Source organism: Haemaphysalis longicornis, unplaced genomic scaffold (genome assembly GCF_048455015.1).
Source record: "Haemaphysalis longicornis isolate Haplotype H1 unplaced genomic scaffold, Haemaphysalis longicornis Haplotype H1 scaffold_7, whole genome shotgun sequence".
NCBI classification, from domain to species: domain Eukaryota; kingdom Metazoa; phylum Arthropoda; class Arachnida; order Ixodida; family Ixodidae; genus Haemaphysalis; species Haemaphysalis longicornis.
The window spans coordinates 194,403,029-194,426,200 of record NW_027526422.1 but is presented as its reverse complement, the minus strand read 5'-3'; the positions used below and the strand labels follow the sequence as shown (position 1 = coordinate 194,426,200).

General features: G+C 46.8%; 1 protein-coding gene across 1 annotated transcript; it reads left to right on the top strand.

The window, feature by feature from the left end:
• Nucleotides 1-1,652: 1,652 nt before the first annotated feature.
• LOC144146734 (tetraspanin-33-like) lies at nucleotides 1,653-22,662 on the top strand. Its single transcript, XM_077678662.1, has 4 exons — nucleotides 1,653-1,816; nucleotides 8,162-8,444; nucleotides 10,452-10,595; nucleotides 21,951-22,662. Exons 1-4 carry the CDS (start codon nucleotides 1,653-1,655, stop codon nucleotides 22,242-22,244), a joined length of 885 nt encoding a protein of 294 aa, XP_077534788.1. The 3' UTR covers nucleotides 22,245-22,662.
• Nucleotides 22,663-23,172: the final 510 nt, after the last annotated feature.

The following is a 23,172-nucleotide window of genomic DNA, read 5'->3' as shown; positions in this document are numbered from 1 at the left end:
GATAAGCCGTCAGTGCTGGTCCAAACCATGAGGAAGACATCAGGAGCAGACTTAGTATAGGCATTGTTGCACTCAGCGAATCTTTCGAAATATAGAACAGTTGGGTACTCCTGTAATTACTAGTGAAGATATACCATGCCTGGTGATTCACGGTGATAAAATAGAAAACAAATAACTGAGAACTAATAATACCACTCAAAAACATCTTTTGTGAGGCTTAAAAATCAAAATATATGAAGCCTGGTACCAGCAAGACTGAGGATTAGAAAACACCTTGAATAAGAGAGCAAACTCACGTGGAAGGCCTCATGGGTCAATTTAGAGGGACGATAAAACTTTGCCCGTGCATCTAGTGTAGAGAATCAGCAATCCAGGTAATAGAGTACGTACCGGGCAAAGACAATAGAAGTTGGAAAGCACACTAACTAGACAAAGAACCTAAATAAAAAAATTGGCTCTAATCCACGCTGTGAAGGTGGTTGGAAAGCAACGCTATAAATGACACCCACAACAACTGCCCATGCGACGTCACTTGAATTCACACACGTGGCTCTACAAAGCGTGAAACCAGAGATTCTGTCTGCCACTATCTAGAATTCGAAGGCGCTGCGTCGCGAAAGCAAAAGTGTCGGCCATGGCCGGGCTACAACGGTGGACGCCATGGCTGTTTTCCTGACGTGCGTCGGCTGAAACGAAACGGCGAGGAGCATCATTAGAAGGGTGAGACAGCGGAACCGAGCCATCCTGATGTACTAGCTCGGGGCTACATCTCCACGCGACACAAGCGTGGACAACGAAATAATTCGGCATGGGAGCTTAGTGATTCCCATTTATACGGATTTAAACTAGTTAGTTCAGAGAGTTTGAGAATTGCGAAAAAGCTGATGCTCTCGTAATTGCTATTATCAGTTTCAGTTGCTTCTTTGGCCTTTTGTAATAACTGTTAAAACACAACTGAGTTGGTATTCACACATCCAGAAGACGGAGTCCCATTCGTTGCAAGCAGTGAGGAAAAGGTAGTGCTTTTTTAGCGGCCAGGTGTGGGTATGTGGTCTATACATTTTGTTTTCATGCCCTACAAACCAGTCAATAACACATAATTGCGGTGTGACCACTTAATTCTATCGTGTCCGGGTTACCCAGCAGGTGCTGTCTGACAATTTAATTAGGACGTGCGAAGGAAGCGCGCAATGAAAGCGAAGCGGCGCCTAAACAGGCCCAAAACAATCGTCACTAAAGCACACGACAAAGCCGGGTCGCACCGATGCGCCCGCCGGCGTGAGCGCGCGGGGAACGCTGGGTAAATTACCCGCGCCATTTAAACTGTGCCACAAGAGTGAAAACCGCCCTTCTCTCTGCAGCCGCGTTGTACCGCACGCCCCGAAATAACCGTTCGCTGGTAGAGGTAGAAAGATTTACTTTATGAATTCAGGCTCATTGTTCAAGCTCACAAGTTGACCCCTTCATCATTGCACAAAATAATGACCCTCCAATCATTTTTTTTACGGTGCCCGAGAGAACAAGCAAAATGCAGGAGGGGTACTAAGACAGCTTCAAAGAACTCTTTGCCCTGCTCAGCTGGTGTACCCTCAGGCCGGAAGGCGACGCTCGGGACCAGCGAAGCGGGCGGAGTGACTTCAGAGCCGACCGTGATGCTGGACGTGCACCCGTACGTGCGCTACCCGCTCCTGGTGATGAACCTGCTCATCTGGGTGGTCGGCCTCATCATCCTCCTCGTGGGCGCCTACGCCTACCTGGACACCTGGGCAGGGGTAGGACAGGCCACGCCCACAGCACCCTCTTACAGCTTCTACAGGTAGGCAACCTCCAGGTCTTTGTGCATGGATTTTCTCTGTTGCCACTGTGCAACATTAGAATAGGTTGAGTGCCTACTAAATGCTACTAAACCATTTGATCTTGTGTTTGAAGGGCAAACACGGGTACGCCAATCGTAATGCCGCAAAAACAGCAGGCGTCAATAAATGTGGACTGCAAGTTGTGAGCCAAAGTTTACTGTACCGACAATTTGTCCTGCCTAGTTTGCTCTTCTGAACATAGTTGCGGCTGAGCTTTTAGCAACATAGTGGAGATGCAAGAACGGGCAAAAGCCCATCCTGGGAGGTATGAGAAGCCAGAAGTGAGAACAGTGAAAGATATCTCAAGATTCAAGGTTCTCAACCCCCTGAAACAGCCTAGTTTTCGGCAGACCCAGCCGTTGTCCCATCGCTCGTCTTTGATAATATTTTGACAGCAGCATTCATGTTCCCGCTATCATAGACTTCCGTGCAGAAGCATCGTCGCAGCTGGAACCGCTATATTACAAACTCCATTGTAGCGCACGAGGAATGACTTAAAGCTTCAGCCTTTTACATTATGTGATTTAGACTAGAATTGAACAAAACGTCATGGTTTATTCCGCGGTTTCAAGCCGTATGACGAGCAAAAGTGAGGTTACAGAGAATTGAGAAGAGAAGGAGGAGCTCCTAACATAAATCGTGCCGCTATTCGTGTTGGGAGACTTTCATTATCCAGGAAATCATCGGTTGACACCAATGCCTTTCCCAAGCCAAGCTTTATCCATTAACCAACGATTTCTCAACTTAAGTGTGCAATTTTATCTAACTCAAATGATTTTGAAACAACCTAGAATTACAGCTGCAGCTGCTACAATACTAGATTTAGTGCTCACAACTTTCTCCGACCTATCTTATGAGATTACGCATATGCAAAAATTAAGCGATCATGTCCTACTGAATTTTTCGATAAATTTACTGCTGCAGAAGAATACTAGGCGAACCAAAGTACTAAGTAATTACAGCAACGCCGATCTCACAAGAATAAATCGGGAACTAGACGCATTTTAAGTAAATTTTTAAACGGCCATGATAAGCATACTGTTGAGTCTAGTTGGACCCTTTTCGATAATCAAGTAAACACCTCACCAATCATTTTATACCTGTTCGAGAAATTTCTTATAACCCTAAGGCCCCTTGTTATAATCACAATAACAGGCGTTTATCGAAAAAAAAATATTAGATAAGAGCTTCGACAGTCACTGCCATTGGTCACAACACCATTCACCAGCTGAAGAATATGTGTCTGCAATTAAGAACGCAAAAATGAACTTACTGACTAACACTTTACCGGACATCCTGCATAATAATCCTAGAAAATTTTGGAGCGTAATAAACCCACACGAGAAGACAACAATAGCCTTGATTGATTCAAACAATGACCCGATACGGGAACGTGAGTGTGCCAGTGCACTAAACAATGCATTCTCCAGTTCTTTTTCACGCACATCAACCTGTGATACGCCAGAATTTCGCTGTTATGATTAATCCCGATGCGCCTTTTGCTCATAGAACCCAATGGAATTTGTAAAATTATTGACAGCATCAAAATATTGTCCGCTTTTGGTATTGACTGTATTAATCCAAAGTTCGTCCAAAGTACTAAACAGTGTTGTAATATTATGTTATCTAAAATTCTTCAACTGACATTAGCCGTGGGGGAATTGCCGTCGGACTGGAAAATACGGAAGGTGGTTGCAGCATTTAAATCAGGGGACAGACATTCACCTTTCATCTATCGACCCATATCAATCACCAGCGTTCCGTGCAACATACGTGAGCACATAATTCGTTCTAACATAGCAAACTTCTTGTATCTAGAAGGATCAACATTTGGGCGAGTTGGTACTGGTTATGTATCATCTTGACGAAACAGCGCAAAAAAACGGGGACACTAGAAGAGAAAGACGACAGGAAAGAGAAAGACGACAGAAAGATACAGCGTCGTCCTGTCGTCTTTCTCTTCTAGTGTCCCCGTTTTTTTGCGCTGTTTCGTCAAGATGATTCTTGTATCTAATTCATTTTTTATGCAGCCCAACATGGTTTTCAAAAGACAGTTTCATGCGAGACTCAACTACTACTATTCATTCACAAACTGCATAGTGTTCTTGACCGTAGTTGTTTTGCCGATTGCATCTTTTTAGATTTCGTGAAATAATTCGATAATGTTTCACACCGATTACTTCTAGTAAAATTAAGAAATTTGGGTCTTGATACTAATACATTAAAATGGGTTGAAAGTTTCCTCACTAACCACAAACAATTTGTAGCTGCTAACGAGAGAAGCTCTTCATTTCAGCCTGTGCTATCGGGTGTCCCCAAAGGCACAGTATTAGGACCAATACTTTTTCTCATCTACAATTCTTCTGTATTTATACCCCAGTGCATTTATTCGCAGGCCACTGTATCGTTTTCCGTGAAATAACCACATTTAATGATGCGCATGCACTACAGGATGACATTAACGCTATCTCTTCCTGGGGTCGTAAGAGGTCGATGACCTTAAACGTTAACAAGTGTAAATTCATGCGAATCTGTCGTGCCGCAACTAACATATTTTCGTATCACTTAAACGGCACCCCTCTGCAATCTGTTTCATGTTAGAAACATTTAGGCCTCTATATTACATGCGACCTATCAGGGAAAATTGATATAGAATTCATCACCAACAAAGCTAACCGCTTGCTAGGTTATTTAGAACGCAACTTTCATTCCGCCCAGTCGTCCGTAAAACTTCATTTTTACAAAAGCATCATACGCTCACAAGTTCAATACGCACCATCAATATGTGATCCTTCCACGGAAACTCGCACTCATTTACTGGAAATGGTTCAGAACAACTCGGCACGTTTTATTAACTCATACTACCACCGGGCAGCGAGCGTAACCGCAATGAAAAACAATTTGGGCCTTCCACTTCTAAGTTCACGTCGCAAAATCCAATATATATGTCTTTTTCATAAACTTTTTTCCCACGGCACTTTACGAGATTGTTTAATCACTTCGCCATCATATTTATCATCGCGTATGGATCACACGCGCAAAGTCGGCGTCATTGGTTGCACTATTAAGGCGTCTTTTAATTCGTTCATCACCCGTACATCCAATGACTTTTTTTTCCACCTTCCACGATACATTGTTGAAATTAACGATGTCAATTTATTTCCCTCTGCGTTGTGCAGTGTTGCTTTATTAAGCCTTGTTTTGAGCACAGACAATTTCTTACCCGTGATAGGTATTTCAGTTAGTGTACTACTCCCGAACTGTATATGTGTACAAGTTTGTATGTCTGTAGAAATGTGTTAAGTATTTTCTTCTGCTTTGCTCGAGCCAGCTTGGTAAACTTTTTAAAACATCGGCTTGTTTTCATGCTTTTTTCTCTTAAAAGCACTCCCCTCTGTAATGTATTACCCTGAGAGTACGAATAAATAAATAAATTACTCAACGTCATCATGTCTTGTCAAAGGAGAATCGTAGCATGGAACTTTCACACAGGGAGTCTACCCATCCGGCAAAATTCGGAATTTTTGAAATCGCTGGCAGCGCTCGAGTCGGGCATACAGTTGCCACAGAAACTAGATGAAGGTAATGTTCCTTTGCAGTGTAAGCGTTCTAGCTATCACTAAAGAACAAGAATAGCGAAAGGCCCATTGGGGACCAAAGGCTAGTGCTTCTTGGTCTAGCGGATGGCCGAAGAAAGCAAGGCATGCAGGAGCGCAGAATAACTACAGAGGGCACTGAGGGCGCTCTCACAAAAAACATTTCAAGAAACGTTGGCCAGAGGAAGCTTCGCTCTGTAATGCGATGAACTGGATGTCCAAACAAAACTTGTCATCACTGAATCATACTGACGGGAACGATGAAACATACGAGCACAAATGGAAGCACGCAATGGAGAAAGTGCGAACGTTCGGGACGTCAACACGCCTTCTCATTGCCGTCATTCCTGTTTTCCTGATTTGGACAGAAAGCGCGATAGCGTTTACCCATTCGGGAACTGCCATGGCATCCAGTCCTTTATCACTGGAGGAGAAGTACGATGTTCAGGACGAGGGCACTTTACTTTTTAGAGGGATAACTCTACTGCGGCATGTCTCCGCATTGGGTCACAATGACCTTTAGCCACCGAAGCGCAAATGTGGCTGATGGGACGTCACGCCACCCGATCCTCTGCGGAGAGGCGTCGCATCTGCGCTTGCTCGATGCCTCTCATTGTGGTAGCGCGTCACCAGGCCAGCGTTTAACGGGGTCGCCAGTGTTTGTCCCTCAGCCTCGTTGTCTCTGCGCCCGCTTCAGAGACACCACCGTGTGCAGAGAACGCACTGTAACATTTACAAGCCTAATATGCATGAAACTCTGTGAATATAGTCTCTGCCAAACAGACCTTTCGCTCATGATAACCAGGTCTAGACATATTACGCCTGGCCCATTTTTAATAGCAGAGCTGCTTACGCTTCAGCTTGGTCCGTTCTCGCGAAGAAAAAAAATTCAGGTAAGCCGCACTCGCGCGCAACACTCGAATGGCGAAGCTGTTGTAGCAGATTATTTGGGGATAAAAGAACAACATGTGATCGGGCTAGTTGGTATTACGTAACGTTCCTCATGGCGCACAAAAAAACGCGGACACAGAAGACAGGCACAATCGCAAGTGCAGGCGTTGTACGGCTGACCACGAGGACGCGAGTTCGATTCCGGGCTGCGGGGGAAGCTTTTTTGATCTAGGCGAAAAGCTAAACATCCGTGTGTTCGAGATTTCTGCGCACGTTTAAGATCAGCAACTGGTCAAAATTAATCTTCTCCCTCCACTACGGCGCCCCTCATTGCTTGTGAAGCGTCGGTGTGTTAACCCCACAATCAATCAACCAACAATAAAGTTGTTTTGGTATTGTTGTGGAGCCGTGGCTGACGTCGGCGGTACCACTTTTCAATAAACCTACTGACGAGTAGTGCAAGGCGCAGCTTTCACGAATAATGTAAGCTACGGCAATTTTTGCCTCAAATATTCCAGACATTTTCTTTGCGCTGGAAAATGTGAACATGAATCAGATGCGGCAGCAGTTTTGGAACTTTCCAACGGTTTTGAGTGTACATGTGGTTCATGCTCATCAGTTTTTCTTTTTGATTATTGGCCGAGCGGGGTATAGGGAGACTCAACATTTATAGATACTTTTTCAGTTTCGTATCTCCCCGCCGCGGCCATGGATAGAATGCGCCGTCTCCCCACCGCGGCGCTGGGGTTGCGAGTTGCGCTAGGAAAGCGAGCGTCGTCTGCTAGCGGGGAGCGTTCCGCTCTGCATCTCCGGTATTCAGCACTTCTGGCTGCGTACTTCAAAAGACAACTGTTCGCGGACGGCGAATATACGCGTGCTCCAGTAGGCTGAGTAATTGCGTTTCTCTACAGGTTTCTTGCTTTCGTTTGCTTTTGTTTTTTTTACCCCTGTGCGCGAACCTTGCCCTTCCAGTGCGTTCAGTTTGTGACGCTATTAAACAGTGCTGCTTTCATCTAGGATTTCGTTGACTCCGTCAATATGTCTTTGATGAGCCTGGCTTTCCGAAATGCCAACGTGCTCCGCAACTGGCTGTACGAGCAGATACAGAAGCAACACCCAGAACCGTCACTTCTTAGCGCCGCGATCGGATCCATATTTCCCCGCGCGGTCAAAGAGCTAATCAAAACGCGCAAGTTATGTGGACTTCATTTTCTTGAAAAGCACGTTGAAAAGACGTATAGGTATCATTAACGTAAAGTCGTCGAGATCGACCAGGCTCACACTTCTGGCTGCGTACTTCAAAAGACAACTGTTCGTGGACGTTTCATCATTTTGTTGCGGCCATTTTAGTTCGAGATCTATTTGAAACGGCCGTTTTTATGCAAGGGATTTGAAGCGGTGGCTAAAATATCAAGAAGGACGAAGGACAGCGTTTTAAATGAACGTGCAGTTTCGAAACTGAACAAGTATCTATACACGCTGGGGAGACTAACCAAATTTTTTTCAGTATTAATCTTCTAAAATTGTGGGTAAGGTTACTTACACTTTTCTCTAACAAAACCCCGCGTGCATGCCAAGCTGGCGCAAACGTGGACCGGTCCACTTATATAGAATGAACTGAGCACATCCCCTATCGGTGCATTTTGTGGATGTAGAGACGTGGCTGGTCAACTATGTCGCATTTAAGGTCTTATGAGTGCATTCTTGTTTATACCTGTTCCTCAAGGCTGGAGACATCTCATAAATATTGTTTGTGTATATTGACGCAATTAAGGTTGCGCCCATTATTGTATCGTTCCCGTTTCTTTCTTCCGCCAGTACGTTCCTGATCAAGATGGAGCTGACGGTGATGCTATTCGGCCTGGTCACCATGTCGCTGACCTTCTGCGGCTGCGTGGGTGCGCTGCGCGAGAACACGTGCCTGCTGAACGTGTACTCGTCCTTCATCACCGCCCTGCTGCTGCTCAACCTGATCGCGGGCCTTGTCGTCTTCTTATTGCCGTCACAGATCGAGAAGCTCCTCGCCAAGACCTTCTCCATCGATGTCATCGTCCACTACCGCGACTCGTCGGACTTCCAGAGTCTCATGGATAGCATCCAGGTTGGCTATACACTCTGAGCTTGGTTACGCCGGGTGCCTTTTCGGGGAACCTTGAGATAGAAAATGGTACATGCCCCTTGTTCGTTGTGACGCCGCCATCTCGTTGTCAGCATTTCATTTTTGACTCTTACATAATCACATTATGCTCAACGTTCATCTCGTGTTTTTCAGTGGATTATACGTACAAAGTATGGAAGCATTGACACTGCGTTCCTCGCCACAAACTCTCGTTCAGTCTATTCTTCAACGTATAGCCAGAGTCCGTCACATGAAAAGCATTGACGGACTCTGGTATAGCTGACAGAACAGCAAGTTAGTTGTACTACTTACTTCAACCTTGAAACATAGGAATCTTGAAACGTCATAAAAGAGCAGTTTACCACAAAACAAAGAGATGAGTGGCGGTCGCTGGTGAATTCGTCGGTTTCTTAAGGTGTATACGACATACACAATGCAATGTTCCCCCTGCTCTCAATAGGAGAAACTATTTTTAGGTTTCGTGTGGGTGAAAGAGCAGGAAGATTTTTTGCTCCGAAAGCAGAATGGGTGCCAACAAGCTTTTAGTAGAACTGTCTACAATGCACAGAAGTCTTCACAACTCCTTGCGTGTCAGCAAGAAGCAAATGTACTTGATGCCTCAACACCAACGCCTAAAAACTTGTAACGGTGGTACTGGACTTTAAACGTACAATTAGCGCAGCGTGCGCCTTTACTTCAGGTAACAGTAGACATGGCGGATAATCAATACGCCAAGATTAATGCAAAAATCAATAAGTTGCATAATGACCAATATCTGTATTCAACGCTTTTTATCCTTCCTAAGAACTTAATAAACCAATATTGATCTCTTTCTTCTTTCTCTGTTCCTACGATGGCTGCCTCGCAGGCGTGCACCGAGTTCGCTAATCGATTTCCCTGGTGACGTCACGAACTCGACTGTCCAATTTCGTTGCGCCTGTTAAAAACAGCAAAAATACAAACACATCCGGACATCTGTGTAACAGGGGTACTACGTAAGCGCCAGTCACTTGTGGCTGTCTGTGCGCTGTCAAAATGTACAATAAATGACAAGAGCTCTGCGAGATTGTTTTCTCACTTGTGCATTCGCAGTTCTACTAGACTCTACGTCTCGCAGTGGGAGCTTGACAACAAATACGGGTAGAACAATTGGATTGAAAATGCTCAGGCATCTCATAATCTCGCCGGGTCAAGCACGGAAGGACGCCTTTTTAATGAGCCGCCAGACTATTGGGAAGGAGAGAAATTCCTCTTCAGGAAAATTCCTCTGTGATGAGCAAACTATTTCACCCGTTGCAAGTTTCAAACCACCCACTTAATCTAGTTACTGAGAGATAATCATCATCCCCATCGTACATTTAGGTCAATTGAGCGGTGTTGCTTTAAAGAAAACTTTCGTTGCTTTAAAGCATAATAACAGTTCATTTGCAGCAAAATCGTTAAACCAAGTAAAGGAAGTAGCGACGAATATTGATTGTTTTTTTCTACGGCGATAGATGCAAATATGTTAGCAGGAGTAGTAGAGCTTCTCTTCAAGTGTTTGCAGCTAAAGGGAACTTAGTGAATGTCAAAAGTAACTAATCAGCTTCGAGAAATATATTTTTAATGCAGCTGTAAAGACATAACCGCCGCAATACAGACAGAATTGGACATGGTTTTATGTAAATGTGCAGCCACTAATTCTTGGCAAACACACTGCATACGGAGCCCTAGATGATGTAATTTAATAGGTAAACATTTGTTACAAGCGTTAATTTATTCGTAATCAGTGGTGTTTTTTGTGAAAAAGTAAGTGTGCCGAGTTAAAATTTGTAGTCCTAAAATAGCAGCATGGTTAAGAAGTCGGTGTGAACTAAAGTTAAATCGAGACTTGCACTCATTAACCTTCGTGTTGTAATGCTGAAAAAACTGCCCGCTTGCTAGCCGCGTACTTTAGGGGGCGGATGCGATACCGCGCAATCATGGCCTTGCTTTTCACGACCATCGCAGATGGGAATGCGATGCTGTGGCATTTCCAGGCTCAGCTTCCGCGACTGGAACGCCAACATGTACTTCAACTGTTCCCGCACAAACCCGAGCATCGAGCGCTGTTCGGTTCCATTCTCTTGCTGCAAGCGGATCAGTTCCAACCAGGTGAGCATTAATAATGGGGCCCATCATATAGTCAGGAGTGGCTGACACGATATTACTACGTCGGGCGGATTATCTGAGTTCACGAGTCCACCGTGCTTCTTTGTCTCAATAGTGTCCTGTTAAAGTTAACTTCTTGCGAAGGGGAAAGAAAGCAGTAAGAGTATGAGACGGTGCACGTTCAAAAAGCGCCTCCAAGTCACGAACAGTAAATTTCTCCTGTCACTCGGAGGTCCACATGCTGCAGCTAATACTGGGCTATAAAGCAGGCTGCAAGAGAACTCGACATATTGTTTAAGAGCCCGTGTGAACCTGTGATCTGCGCCGAAATCTGGACACATGGCGTTTTTTTTTTTAGTTTTCGCCTCCACCTGAACACAGTCGGAATTCAGGGAACGGAACTCTCTACCTCGGGAACACAAAAGCAAAGGCTTAGGAACTGAAGAACCCTAGAAAATAGGCAGCCGTGTAACTTAAACATTAGTACTCCACCAATGCGATACCGGGATGCTAACTATTGCTGTATAAACAAGAGGTTTCATAAAGTTCTCTGAAAGAAAACGTTTATCAGCTTGAGCAACAGCAGAAACGCAAATATAGGAATGCAACGCCTCACTCCAGAACAAAAAAAAATTGCGCCAATCCACCAAGTGAATGTGGTTGGAAAGCAAAGCTGTAAACGGCACCCATAACGATTACCCATGCGACACCACTTTAATTCACTCACATCGCTCCACAAATAGTAAAACCAGAGAGAAGTTAAATGCACTTAACCACACCATTTATTACTTCAAAGAGATATTCTTGGTAAGGTTAAATCAATGTATGATGCATGAACGGTGTTTGGTTGAATTGTATTAGTGTAGCACAAGAGTGGAAACTTTTTTTATGAAATTAAAGTAAGCTCCAACCCGGTGTTAGACGAGCTGACTTCACCGTCTCTGCGCCGTGGACGGAGGCGACGAGATTTGCGACACAGAAGGAGAGGAAGGAGGAAGAAATACTTGTGTTCAAAATTCTGAACGGCCCAGAGTGCAGCCCTGGGGAGTGATTCCTTCTTCTTTGGGGCCCATATGCACTGCGCGCGGCCTGTGTTCCGTCCACCCGGTGAAGCTTGGTAGGTAGAGAGGGGCTGGGCAGCAACATCTCTCATTGCTCTTGTTGGGTAGTTGACAGAAAGAGAGGAGGGTGCTCAGGGCTAAAGTCGCACACCCCAATTACGGGGCGGAGTGTTCCTACTTCTGAGCAAAATATACATTCAGCGTCGTAGCGATTCGGATGCATTAGGTGAAGAAGCGTAGGCTGTGGGAAGGAGCCCCGATTATATGAGTCGTAGTGTAGTTTGTTGTTCTCTGGAAACGTCAGGGTAAGGCAAAGGTACGGTCTGCCTCAGAAGGCGATAATGCTGGGTTATCTCCCTGAACGTGACAAGCGGGTGACTGTCCTCGTGCAGCTCCATAGCACGGGAGGTAAAAGCGCAGGCTTGTTGGGTGGGTGTATTCGTTGCCCTCTATTGAAGCGTGAGGGGGGGGGGTCCAGATGAGCTGAAAGGAACCGTTTAGGGAGTGGTTTTTTAGCACGCACAGTGCAGGTCAGGACACCCAACCGACTGGTAATTCCGGTAGGCTTGCTGGAAATCGGCGACTACCCTCCGAACCCCTGGTTGAGTGAGAGCCAAAGTGATGGCTGCCTCTTCTGCTGCCGTCATTTCTTGGGTCCTAAGCGAGGTACACGCAAGGATGTTGGTTCTGGAGGTAGCCACGATGATGGCGTATTGCTGCCCTCGATATTTGCAGGCGTCTGTGTAGATAACTGCGTGATCCCTACCGAGGGCGGCGTTTAGCGCTTGAGCCCGCGCTTTTCGGTGACCCTCGTCATGTGAGGGGTTCATATTTCTAAGCAAAGGGAGCATCTTTAGTTTTAGTCGCCAAGAGTCTGGGAGTACGTCAAGCGGAGTGACATTCTGGGCTGCCCAGCCAATCTGGTGAAGCATGCGGTTACCCACCGAAGTTCTGAGTCGGACCTTCTGGTTTGAAGTATGGCCCTCTATCAGCTCTTCCACCGTGTTGTGGAGCCCCGTGCTAAGCAGCCTCTGTGTGGACGCACTCATGAGAAGACCAATGGCCTGCTCTACCGCCTTTCTAATCATTATATAAAGCATCTCTATGTCTTCCTTGTCGAGAGGAAGACATTGGGTTGACGTAAGTTACTCTCGAGGGGGCAAAATTTTCAAATAATCGAAAGGTACCGGATTCCTTTAGGCCTCGCTTCTTGGTGGCAACTCGCCTGATCATGTGTATGATTTGATTAATGCTGTTTTTGAGGCGATGCAAGGAGACGTCACTCTTGGTGTTAGCCTCGAGATGTAGGCCCAGGATCTTGATGCTGGGGCTTGGAGTGATGGTCTGGCCATCAAGGAGTATTTGAATGTATTCCTTGATTTGGCGTGAGGGTGGACGACAAGGAGCTGTGATTTTTTACGTGAACACTGGAGGCCACAGGCTTTAGCACATTGCCGCCCTAGAAGTGATATGCCATGCATTGGTGTGAGCTTTCTTAATTTTTGTAACTCTTAGCACATGAGCCGGTAGACGGGCGTGACAGGGCCGCTAGACAGGCCCGCTAGAACGGCGTGAGTGGTCGCGTGATGCTTTCACGTGGCATTCAGCGAGAACGAAGTGGGTAAACCCGTAGATGTACTTGGTGAGTACACCACCTGTCTTCCCTGTCCTCTCGTGGGCTCGTAGCTAAATCGGTAAGACAACGGGCTCTCGATTTGTCAGTCTATTAGTTCCAGGTTCGATTCCCGGCGGTGCCAGTAAATTCTTTTATTTGTTCGCTGGAGTTTGCAGGTGACACCAACGGTCGCGAAAAAACCCTTGGGGGGTAGAGGTAAAAAGCTTTGCTTTAAAAGCGAGCGTAGTGGAGGGGGAAGTATACGCACCTACAGCACTACTCTAGTAACAAAATGAGCTTGGCGGGATAATTAAATTAGAGCCGTTCCACTCAACGTGAAAGCTGTCGGAAGTGCAGAGCGGTGATTCTCCAAAATGTGCTCTGGCGCCGTTATCGGCTCACGGCTACCACCCATCGCGCTCTTCAAATCCCTATCTCAAACCTCTCTTGATGAATAGAACGGAAGGTTGTCCGACGCAATTAAAATTTCCCACCTTCGCACTGCTCGCGCCCCTCCTAACTGGTACAGGGCGAGCGGGATCTCGCACGGGTCGTTACGTTACTGCGCAGTTTGTAACTCGTCATTTTTGGCCGCCACTTCTTTTGATTTCTACCGTAAACATTATAGTAAGCAAGAATTCTAATCCACTGTAGTAAACACTAACCTAACGGGCGTTCCTAACTAAATGAACGTGAGGGCTGGAGGTTATATACCCAGGTTTTTGATTCAAATGTACCTGCAAATATTTTTGTGCCGAACGACGAGGAGATGTATGACAAGCACCCGTGGTTCAGGAGTTTCGTGCGGTTATCACTATATAAACCACTTGTTTTCCGAAGAATCTTATCGGGTCCTTTTCGCCGCTTCATTTTGGGGCTCTCTTTGGGTCTGCTACGTCGCTACGCCACCTTTTTTCGGTGGTGGCTAGACAGCGCGACAGCGAACGAGATACGGCGACAAGGCGACCCCTGAATTGCTCTGCGCTTAAAACGGCCCTGAAGGCAGACTGCTAACTATAGGGTGACGTTGAAACGTTTTCGCGCAGGATGGATACGGATGACGAGAAATGGGAGCAACTAGAACTCTTCGGGCCACCTTCGTTCTGCTGTCGACATCAGCAGACTGATGAGGACGATTATTTAACATCTTCATCATGCTGTTCTCAGTGCAGATACAATAAAGAAAATTTTCCATCACCCGTCTGAAGCCCTTAAGGCAGTTTACCTCGCGTAACACTTCACATCATTTCAGCCTTAGCTTTTTGGAAAGGTAACAATAAAGAAAGCTTTATTGTCGGCCGGCGGAGAAGCTTCTGCATTTAGGTCATACTGGTTTCCAATGTAGTGCCGTGCTGTCCCAGTCTTAAAATATCGGTTTCATCTATTTGGCTATTAATATTAACATTCCAATGATAAGCCATGTGTGCCCAAGAATCTCTTAAAATGCGGGCACGAATTTGAGAGTGTGCCTCATATTCCGGCATAAACAAATTAATAATGAGTCTCTTTGGAGTGAACAGCTCTGTTAAAGCCACATTCCCGAGTAAAACGTTTCGTAATTAGGTCCAATAACTGAGGAAAGGAAGTGTATAAATTATACTTCAACGTGATCGTCGTGGAAGAAATACCTAACAGCGCGCATTTAACGTGCAGCGTTTCTCAGAGCGAAGTTGTATATTTATTTATTTACCCTCAAGGTCAAAGGACTAGGATACCACGTTCTCGCACAACGGGCGGCGATTTACTCAGCTACAAAGATTCAGAAATGAAAAAAATCACTAAAAGACGACGGTCATAGCGCCTTGAAAAGTTTGGTATCACTCTGTTTATATCGCCTCTGAAAAAAGCCTCCAGGGATGCAATTTCTATTCAGAGGTGAAGCCGACTTGAAGGGGATTGGTGTAAGCATGGTATGGGAGTATGCATGCTCCATGTTGCAGACCAACTTTATACTAGTCTCCCATTGCCGCATATTTCGAGAGCATGGTGAGGTGGTGGTGATTTATTAAGAAAGCAGGGCCGAGAAAAGAACTGGAGATATTGTTGAACTCAGCGGGGAGTTATCCCTCATACGACCCAGTCTAGGGAAGAGAAAAGTGGGTTCAAAAAATAAGAAGACAGAAAGAGAGGGAAGAAGGAGGCGAGTGGGGTAGTCTATGTACCGTTCGTCTCGTCCAAGGCTCGACGGCTACAAACGATGCACTAGTCCCATAACAACAAGGAAGTTGAGGAGGTGCTGGAAGACTTCCCGTCGAAAGGCGTCCGAACAAGTTGGGAACAGGAAGTTTTCCAGCTTGTGGCTTGGTGAACCGAGTCGCTGGACGGCGGCCCGGAGTTCCTCCCTCGCGGTGTCATGCGGGTGGCAAGAGCACTGTAATTGCTCGAGCGTCTCGGGCTCTGGGCAGTCGGCGCAGGTGAGGGATGCCCGGAGGCCCTGGTGGTGCAGGCCGGCTCCCACGTTGCAGCAATCAAGCCGCAGGTGAAACAGGAGCGACCGGGCGTCTCTGCTGATGCGTCCTGGCAGGACCCGTGGGGTTCCACCACTGACCACTCGGGCATCTGGATACAGGGCCTCTAGCTCCCGGACCAGCATAGTCCTTGCCGCGTCAAATGGCACCACGTCCCGGGAGGCTGAAACCCCTGCCTGGTGAGCAGCACTCTTGGACAGGGCGTCTGCTACCTCGTTGCCCATGATGTCCACGTAGGATGGCAGCCAGTGAAGTCGCAGTGGACACACCTGGGCCTCCTCCGCATGAAGCTTGGCCGCCAGTGGCCGCTCTGAGTAGCAGCTGGAGCTACATGGCTGGTGAGCAGCTCGCAAACGGAGGAGGGCAGACCGAGAGTCAATCAGGATGATGGCCACTCGGACCTGGGTCCCCAGCTGTAGAAGGAGGTCCGCGGCCAAGTGGAGTCCAGGCAGCTCTTCGGGGGTGGATAAGGCCGGGGAGGGAAAGCTGCACACCTGGCTGGTGCCAATTTCCAGGGCCGTGCTGGCGGCTCCGGCTCTGCCCGTCGACTGGTTCACGGAACCATCCGTCTACACCTGCAGACGCCCGCTAGCCTCGTCCTGCAGCAGGGCGGCCACCTCCTTGTAGATGGCCTGGGGTGGAGTGGACCTTTTGCTACGCACGCCCGGCAATGTGGAGGCGATGCGTAGAGCCTGTCCCGTGCCTGGGGGTTGTGGCTCCAGGAGAGCCGCTGCGGCAACGCGATATGGCTCTCGTAGGTACTGAGCAGCATGCCCATCCGAGAATTGGGCCGGCTGCGGTAGCGCTGGAAGAGTGCCGCGCCATCCGATGTGTCCTGCAGGCGATGGATGTGGTGCAGCCCGACCTTCAGGGTCCGCATGTGGATAGTCCAGGGTCCTGCCTCTGTGTACGTCGCCGCCACCGTATATGTGCTCGGAAGGCCAAGGAAAAACCGAATAGCCCGGCGCTGATCAACCTAGAGCCTCTCCCACCGGCGCGGCTTGAGTTGCACCAGAGGCAGAGCATAGAGGACAGCGGGCGACGCCATCCCGTGGAACGAAATTGCCCTCGGGACACGCTGCGTTTCTCTCCCTTCTTGGCATCGAAGCCGCTTGAGCGCGGCGAACTAGAGCGATCGCTGTGATTGGCGTGGCCGCATTATAATAAAACGTCATGTCCTCTCACCGAACGTGTGCGTTCCTATTCTCTGACATAGAGATTGGACCACTGTTCTTATAATTCATGGTACCAAATCGCCAGTACAGCTAAACCCAGACATAGCAAATCACCCAACCAGTGCTCCGGCTTCGATGCACCCCCCTGACCTGCGGAAGGAAGCACTCTGATTTTTCAGTGCGTTTACGCATTCCTGGCCGAGTAAACGCCCTCCCCCGCTCCGCTGGCTCAACGGTGAAGCGCCCTAGATTTACACAAAATGCTTAATGTGCGAACTGAACACGTTTATCCGTTATACCAGTGTGAATGACGAGAGTTGGTCGAAGGGAGCTTCAAAAAGCAAAGGAAACACCTGAAAAATAAGCAAAAAAATGCGAGCATGAACTACCCAAATGAACTAATCTGATAAACCACCTTTACAAAATGAACAGAAAAATACAAAAACGCCTAGAAAGCAAACGGAAATACAAATAAAAACAGTGAAAATAGACCAACCGTCTAAGAGCCTGCATTCGAACAAACATTCATATCTGCCACAATTAATCGTTATAGTAGCGTAAATGGATATAACTAGCCGAAGAGAAATATAAGAAAGCAACACATACGAAAACTACCAACCAGGTAAAAATGCATTACCGGAGACAATTATATGTATCCTATACACCGCCCACGCAGAAAGGAGACATTTCGTTGGAGAAACGTTCATTAAGCCTGCAGTAAAGCGCGCACGCGCGCTCCAGACGTCGCCAACGTCATCTTCTTAGAGGGTGCTCTGCGAGGATCCTCGCTCTCCGTTTCCGGCTCGCGAGGTCCCTGCCTAGCAAGCGCCTAATCCTGAGTTAGCTTCGCTTGGATGTTTGGCGCAGCCCCATAGCATGTGCTCGAATGTGGCCGCTTCTCGGCGGCACGCCCGGCACTTGACGTCGGCATGTGATTCTAGATACATTTTATGCAGTATTGCTGGGCTCGCAAGCGTTCTAGTTTGCAATTGCCTGAACAGGACGGCCTGCGACCACAGTGCCCACCGACTCCTGGATGTACGAAAGTACGAGGCCCCATTTGTCGTAGTTGACTTCTCTGGCAATATTTGGTACTGCATGAGCCTCCAATATGCATGAATAAACAAGTGCAAGTTGGAGCCATTCTCTTGGCATAGACTCACAAAGGACATTATACAGTTTTCCAGAGGCAGAATACCAAGCGCTTCGGTAAGATATTTCCATCCTTAACGCAGAGAGTTAACAATGTCAAGTGGGCAGCCGGATGCACTGGTCTGAACGCGTACGAAGCACTACGCAAGAAGCACATGAACTCACATACCGTTCTCCTTGGGCGCACGTCTACCACACTGCCTACTTCGTAAAACGCTAAAAACGAATCCCCATCCTATGGCCGTGAACGCTACCACGGGATGTCAATGCCGAAGAATCAAAAACCCTATGGACGAAAAACCAACACAGTCATCTGAAAATACATGCGCGTTAAGGTGTTAGGTAAGAACATCAGACATCAACTTAAACTTTGCTAAAATAAGGGAACCATCCGCTGCCTTGCACGCAACCTAGCCATGTCCAAGGGTATGGCCAGGGGAGAACAACTCCAAGATGACATATTCCCCATCTTCGAAGCATGGGAGGCCGATTTGACAAGCTCGTTACCTGAAGATCAGCGCCAGCTGATGCAGAGGGCAAGAGGAGGAGCTGTTGCATCTGGTGGCGTAGACTCAGGTTCCACCGTTGAGCCCCCTGCCATCTGTTTACCCCATTTTCGTAAACCACAACTATTTCTTCCTCAACAACAATCTTCTCTCTCTTTCTCTCCCACTCTCTCTCTCTCTTCGAAGAAAGCAAAATTGTTCAGCCTGGCCTACATATCACGGAATAAACAATTTGATCCCATGCCACCTGCTGACATTTTTTCCCTCTTCTCCTCGTCCTCTACCGCAACATGAGGCGTTCGATCTCTTTTGGATGAAAAAATTAATTCATTCATACACGGACGCTGATTGCTCCTCCTCGCTCACACTGACCAACACTTCGCATTCGCAACCTTCACGCTCACATTTTAAGCCACAGAAGCGCAGAGAGCCTTTGTCTCTCCTGGGACACGGCAATTAAAAACCCTGGTTGCTAGTCTTTCTCTTTTCAATACCCTTGCGTGCTCGTGAAGCATAGATCGGAAATTCAGCAGTTGCGTACGGAAACGCTCCATATGAGTCGAAGTGTTGCTATCGTTCCTTACATCTTAGGGTACAAAGGTAGATGTCTCTGCAACTTTTCTTTTTTCCAAGTGGCTGCACATGTTATTGTTCCCCGCCGCTGCTTACTCCCTACCCCTAGGTTCATTCGGGTGGCCGAGTTCTTAGGTTGACGGTTTCACTGCGTTAAGCTCCCGTGTTCGGTTAATATGACCTCCCTGACCACATTTTTTTTTCTTGAGGCGCGCACTAGCAACACGTGACCGTGGGCTCCGTGTCCATCCCCACTTTCCCTAAAACTACACGGCCTAGCATTTTCCCCCTCTCTACTTCGCCGGTGACGGAAGTTTTGTGTTAACGAACCGCATGGACAGAGCTCAAGCTTCAACAGGTCTGGTGTTAAACATCCGAGAAAGCCAAACGACATATAAATAAAGTGCTCGATAAAAGGGACCAACCGCGCGTAGTGACCTGCATTTGCGCAAAGCGCATAATTTGCGGACTTTTGATTATACAGTCGTTACAATTGTGTAAGTAGGCATACTGGGGAAATAGAGTTGTGAAAAAGCAAGAAAAACAAAATATCTCAAAATATTATAATATAAAATAACCAAATCAACATATATATATCCTATACACGCCCTCGCCAAACAAAGGCAAATAAAAAAGGGCAGAAAGAGCAGAGCAAAAGACCAACAAAATATCGTTGAAAGTTACCAAAACGGCTCTCCATCTGTACTTTCACGAAAGCGCATTACTGGCAAACCTAAATCATTTATTCGTTATAATAGCATAAATGAATATAGTCAAATCTCGTTACTACGAACCCCACATTGACGAATTTCTAAAATTTACGCATATTTCAGGAATCCCCACCCGGTTGCTTATATTTTTAATGTAAAAATGTTTCAGAACTACGAATTTCAATATAGCGCATAATTCAAAGTAACGCACGTAATTCATTTTTCGCGTTATAATCGAGGAACATCGGTATTACGAATTTGGCTAAAAGTAACAGCGCCGTACCACTTGCGTGATAGAGAAACCGTGGTTTCTCTGGGTGTTCCCCGAGTGCAGTAGCTATCATCCCCATATCAATTGCGAACAGCTAGCGCCATCACATAGCTGTGGTTAATATGCAGTAGCTAGCAGGCGCGGTTGTCTCTCTTTTTCTCTCGTTGTGTTAGCCGGCGTTTGTGTATCTGTCAATCTTCGCGCTTATCATGTGTTCACGCAGGTATTTCTTTGTTGTGGGTGATTTTGCTGCGAAGGTCGTGCGATATCTAAAGATAAGTTCAGCTAGCGCCAAAGTTAAGAAGCGACAGCAGGCACGTAGTGACATTAGGTTTGGCATTATGGCATTAGTTGGCGTTATGGCATTTGTAAAATGGCATTAGTTTTGGATTTGAAGAAAAATGCATAACGGACGAATTTAACCAGTTTAATCGTTATAATGGCATAAATGGAGCTAATTCTGCCACATAAATAACAAATAAGAAATAAAAGGTTTTAAAATTGACCTAACAAAAGCAAAAATATTCGTCATATGCGTACTCCTTAGGAAACGAAAGAAATAATAAGGAAGACCTAAAAAAGGCAAAATGAAGCACAAATGAAACACAAGCTACATTGGGTTATTAAGAACTTTATGTGTATGTAGACATATCATGTGTACATAGACATCCACGCGTTCATGCTTATATAACTAACGTGACGAGTCAGAGAGGACGTGTTAAGAACAAGTATTGTCACACCACGGAAAAAATGTATTCAAATCTTTGATGCCTGCGTAAGTCAACTGAGTAAAAACATATTGTGAAACATAGATTTCAAGAGAACCTTATATGAAGACGTATAAGCACTTGTTAAATGGTAGAACCTGCGGTGAATTTACGCGAAGGAAATCATGAAGACCGAAAGGTGGACAGGGACCCTAATTGAGCTCAGCAGGCATGATAGGAAAGTCTGGAGTGTGTACATTTTTAAAAAGTAGCATGAGGTTCAGAGGTTTGCTTATAGCACATTCTAAACACGATGCATGTGCGATCGCGAACAAGGCTTTTCGCAGTTTATGGAAAGTCACAAATCTGGATCGCCCTTTGAAACAGGTGCTCACGCGAACAGAGCACTGCGGCCTTGAACGCAGTCATTTCTTCAATGGTATATATGATAGGGGCCGAGTACAATTTTATCTGACGTATGGATTATTTGCAAGATATGGTGACCGGGGTAGGAGATTCCTCTCAAGACGAAGGCAGTTTGAACCTCTCGGGCGTAACTGGGTCCTCGCCGTGAGCATGTTTCTGTACAAACCACTGGCTAAGAGGGAGAAGCAGGCACCGTCGGAGAGGACGGTGCCAGCTCGGCCAAGGGCGGGTGCTGGGCGGTTGACTAGTTGTAGCACTTATAATACTGCACGGAGCTACATAAATAACCATGTGCCCTTCGCTGGCTCTTTACGGCAACTTGCGGTCCCTCGATTGCCATTCGGCTAGATTCCAACTGGTACTACACCTATCGAGATAGGCATGCGTTGTTGTGTTGGCAGAAAGCGATGGTCAGCGCAGTTGCCATTTCCTCTGCTGTGCAGCGTCGAAGAGAGGGCTTCACCAGCTCGCCAAGAAGATTAGCACGGCGATTCTGGGCTGATAATGTGTTTCATTACATTGTCGAAAAAGATGAGATGCTTTTTATACTAACGCTGGTCACTGTGGATAATAACGGCAAGACACCACGCTCGGTTCATGTGAAAACTGCTTAGAAGTTTATTCCGGAATTTTTGCAGCGCCATTCGAACATTGAATGACTTTTTTTATCGGCCCTTCTACTCCCTTGGCGCAGGTGGTGAGTCTGTCGTGCGGCCGCAACGTGCTGAACATGACCGACTACGACGCCTGGTTTCAGGTGTATACCAGAAACTGCCTGGACGCTGCGCACCGCTTCGTGCGCGAAAACGTCACCATCATCACGGGCGTCTGCCTCGTCTTCGTCATCCTGCTGGCCTTCGTGCAGATGGTGACGCAAGCGCTTGTGGACGAGATAATCACCATCCGGCGAATATACGACAAGTACTACGAGCGAGCCTCCTTTCTCCGTGCGGCGGCTCAGCAGGACGCCGCGCCCTCGGCCAACTAGCTTCGTGCCCTTGGCCACATGCAATGGGAAGGGCACACCGTGCGGAGGTTTACGAGCTGCTCCTTCGTGGGGCAAAAACAGACTGTTTACTGCAGCGAATATGGGACACTTTCAGTCGACGTCACTTTTAGATGGAACATTTTGTGCTGACCTAAATGTTTCGCCAAGTTAGCTACTGCGATGATATGGATTTCTAGTTCCGTCGTTGCGTTAGTTGCGTGGATCTTTTCCGTTTGATCATCCTGTTCATCTTTAGGATTGGAAAAGGTGTATAATTAAAGTGAAAGTAAACATTGTTAGCCCAGGGACTTCTAAGGGCATACGTGTAATACACTGCTGTGTGGAGGCTGAGTTGAAATGTGTGCGCGATATGTGGTACTGTCTTCAAACGAGTACGGAAGGCAGGGAGATTTAGGGGGCATGCTACTAAGCTTTGACCAAGAAGCGGCCATTTTGATAGCTATAGTACCGCGAATTACGCGACGAATAAACTTTCACGTACAATTTCTGTTCGCTTTGTAAGCGCAATAAATTTGAGATATCCTTGTTTGCCCAGAACCCGATCAGCGTCTGTAATTTTTCTATTGGACATGCCGTAGGAGGTTTCTGCAGTGCACTTGATACCGGTGTGAGCCTTCTTACCTTCCGTTGTTTTTACATCACAATTCGTCGACATCCATGGTGCCATAGAGATACCCAAGTTGACGATGGGCTGCTTATTTGACCTCAAAATGACTAAAAGCCCCCAAGACACGCTTTACTTAAGACTGAACAAAACACCCAGAAGGTGTGCCGGAGTGCATTTTATCACTGAATATGCACTATGCCTTCCTCCGGGCAAGAACTCGTCTTACAAATCAACAAGTTGTCATGCCCTATGTCGTCGCTTGTTAATTCTAACCGACGCCAGGACGCTCATTATTCCCCG

What these genes read in the sequence shown, in the direction of transcription:
- LOC144146734 (XM_077678662.1), top strand. Translation starts at nt 1,653, where the DNA reads ATGCTGGACGTGCACCCGTACGTGCGCTACCCGCTCCTGGTGATGAAC. An exon ending in CCCTCTTACAGCTTCTACAG is followed by an intron (nt 1,817 to 8,161) that starts GTAGGCAACCTC and finishes TTCTTCCGCCAG; the next exon opens with TACGTTCCTGATCAAGATGG. An exon ending in AGCGGATCAGTTCCAACCAG is followed by an intron (nt 10,596 to 21,950) that starts GTGAGCATTAAT and finishes CCCTTGGCGCAG; the next exon opens with GTGGTGAGTCTGTCGTGCGG.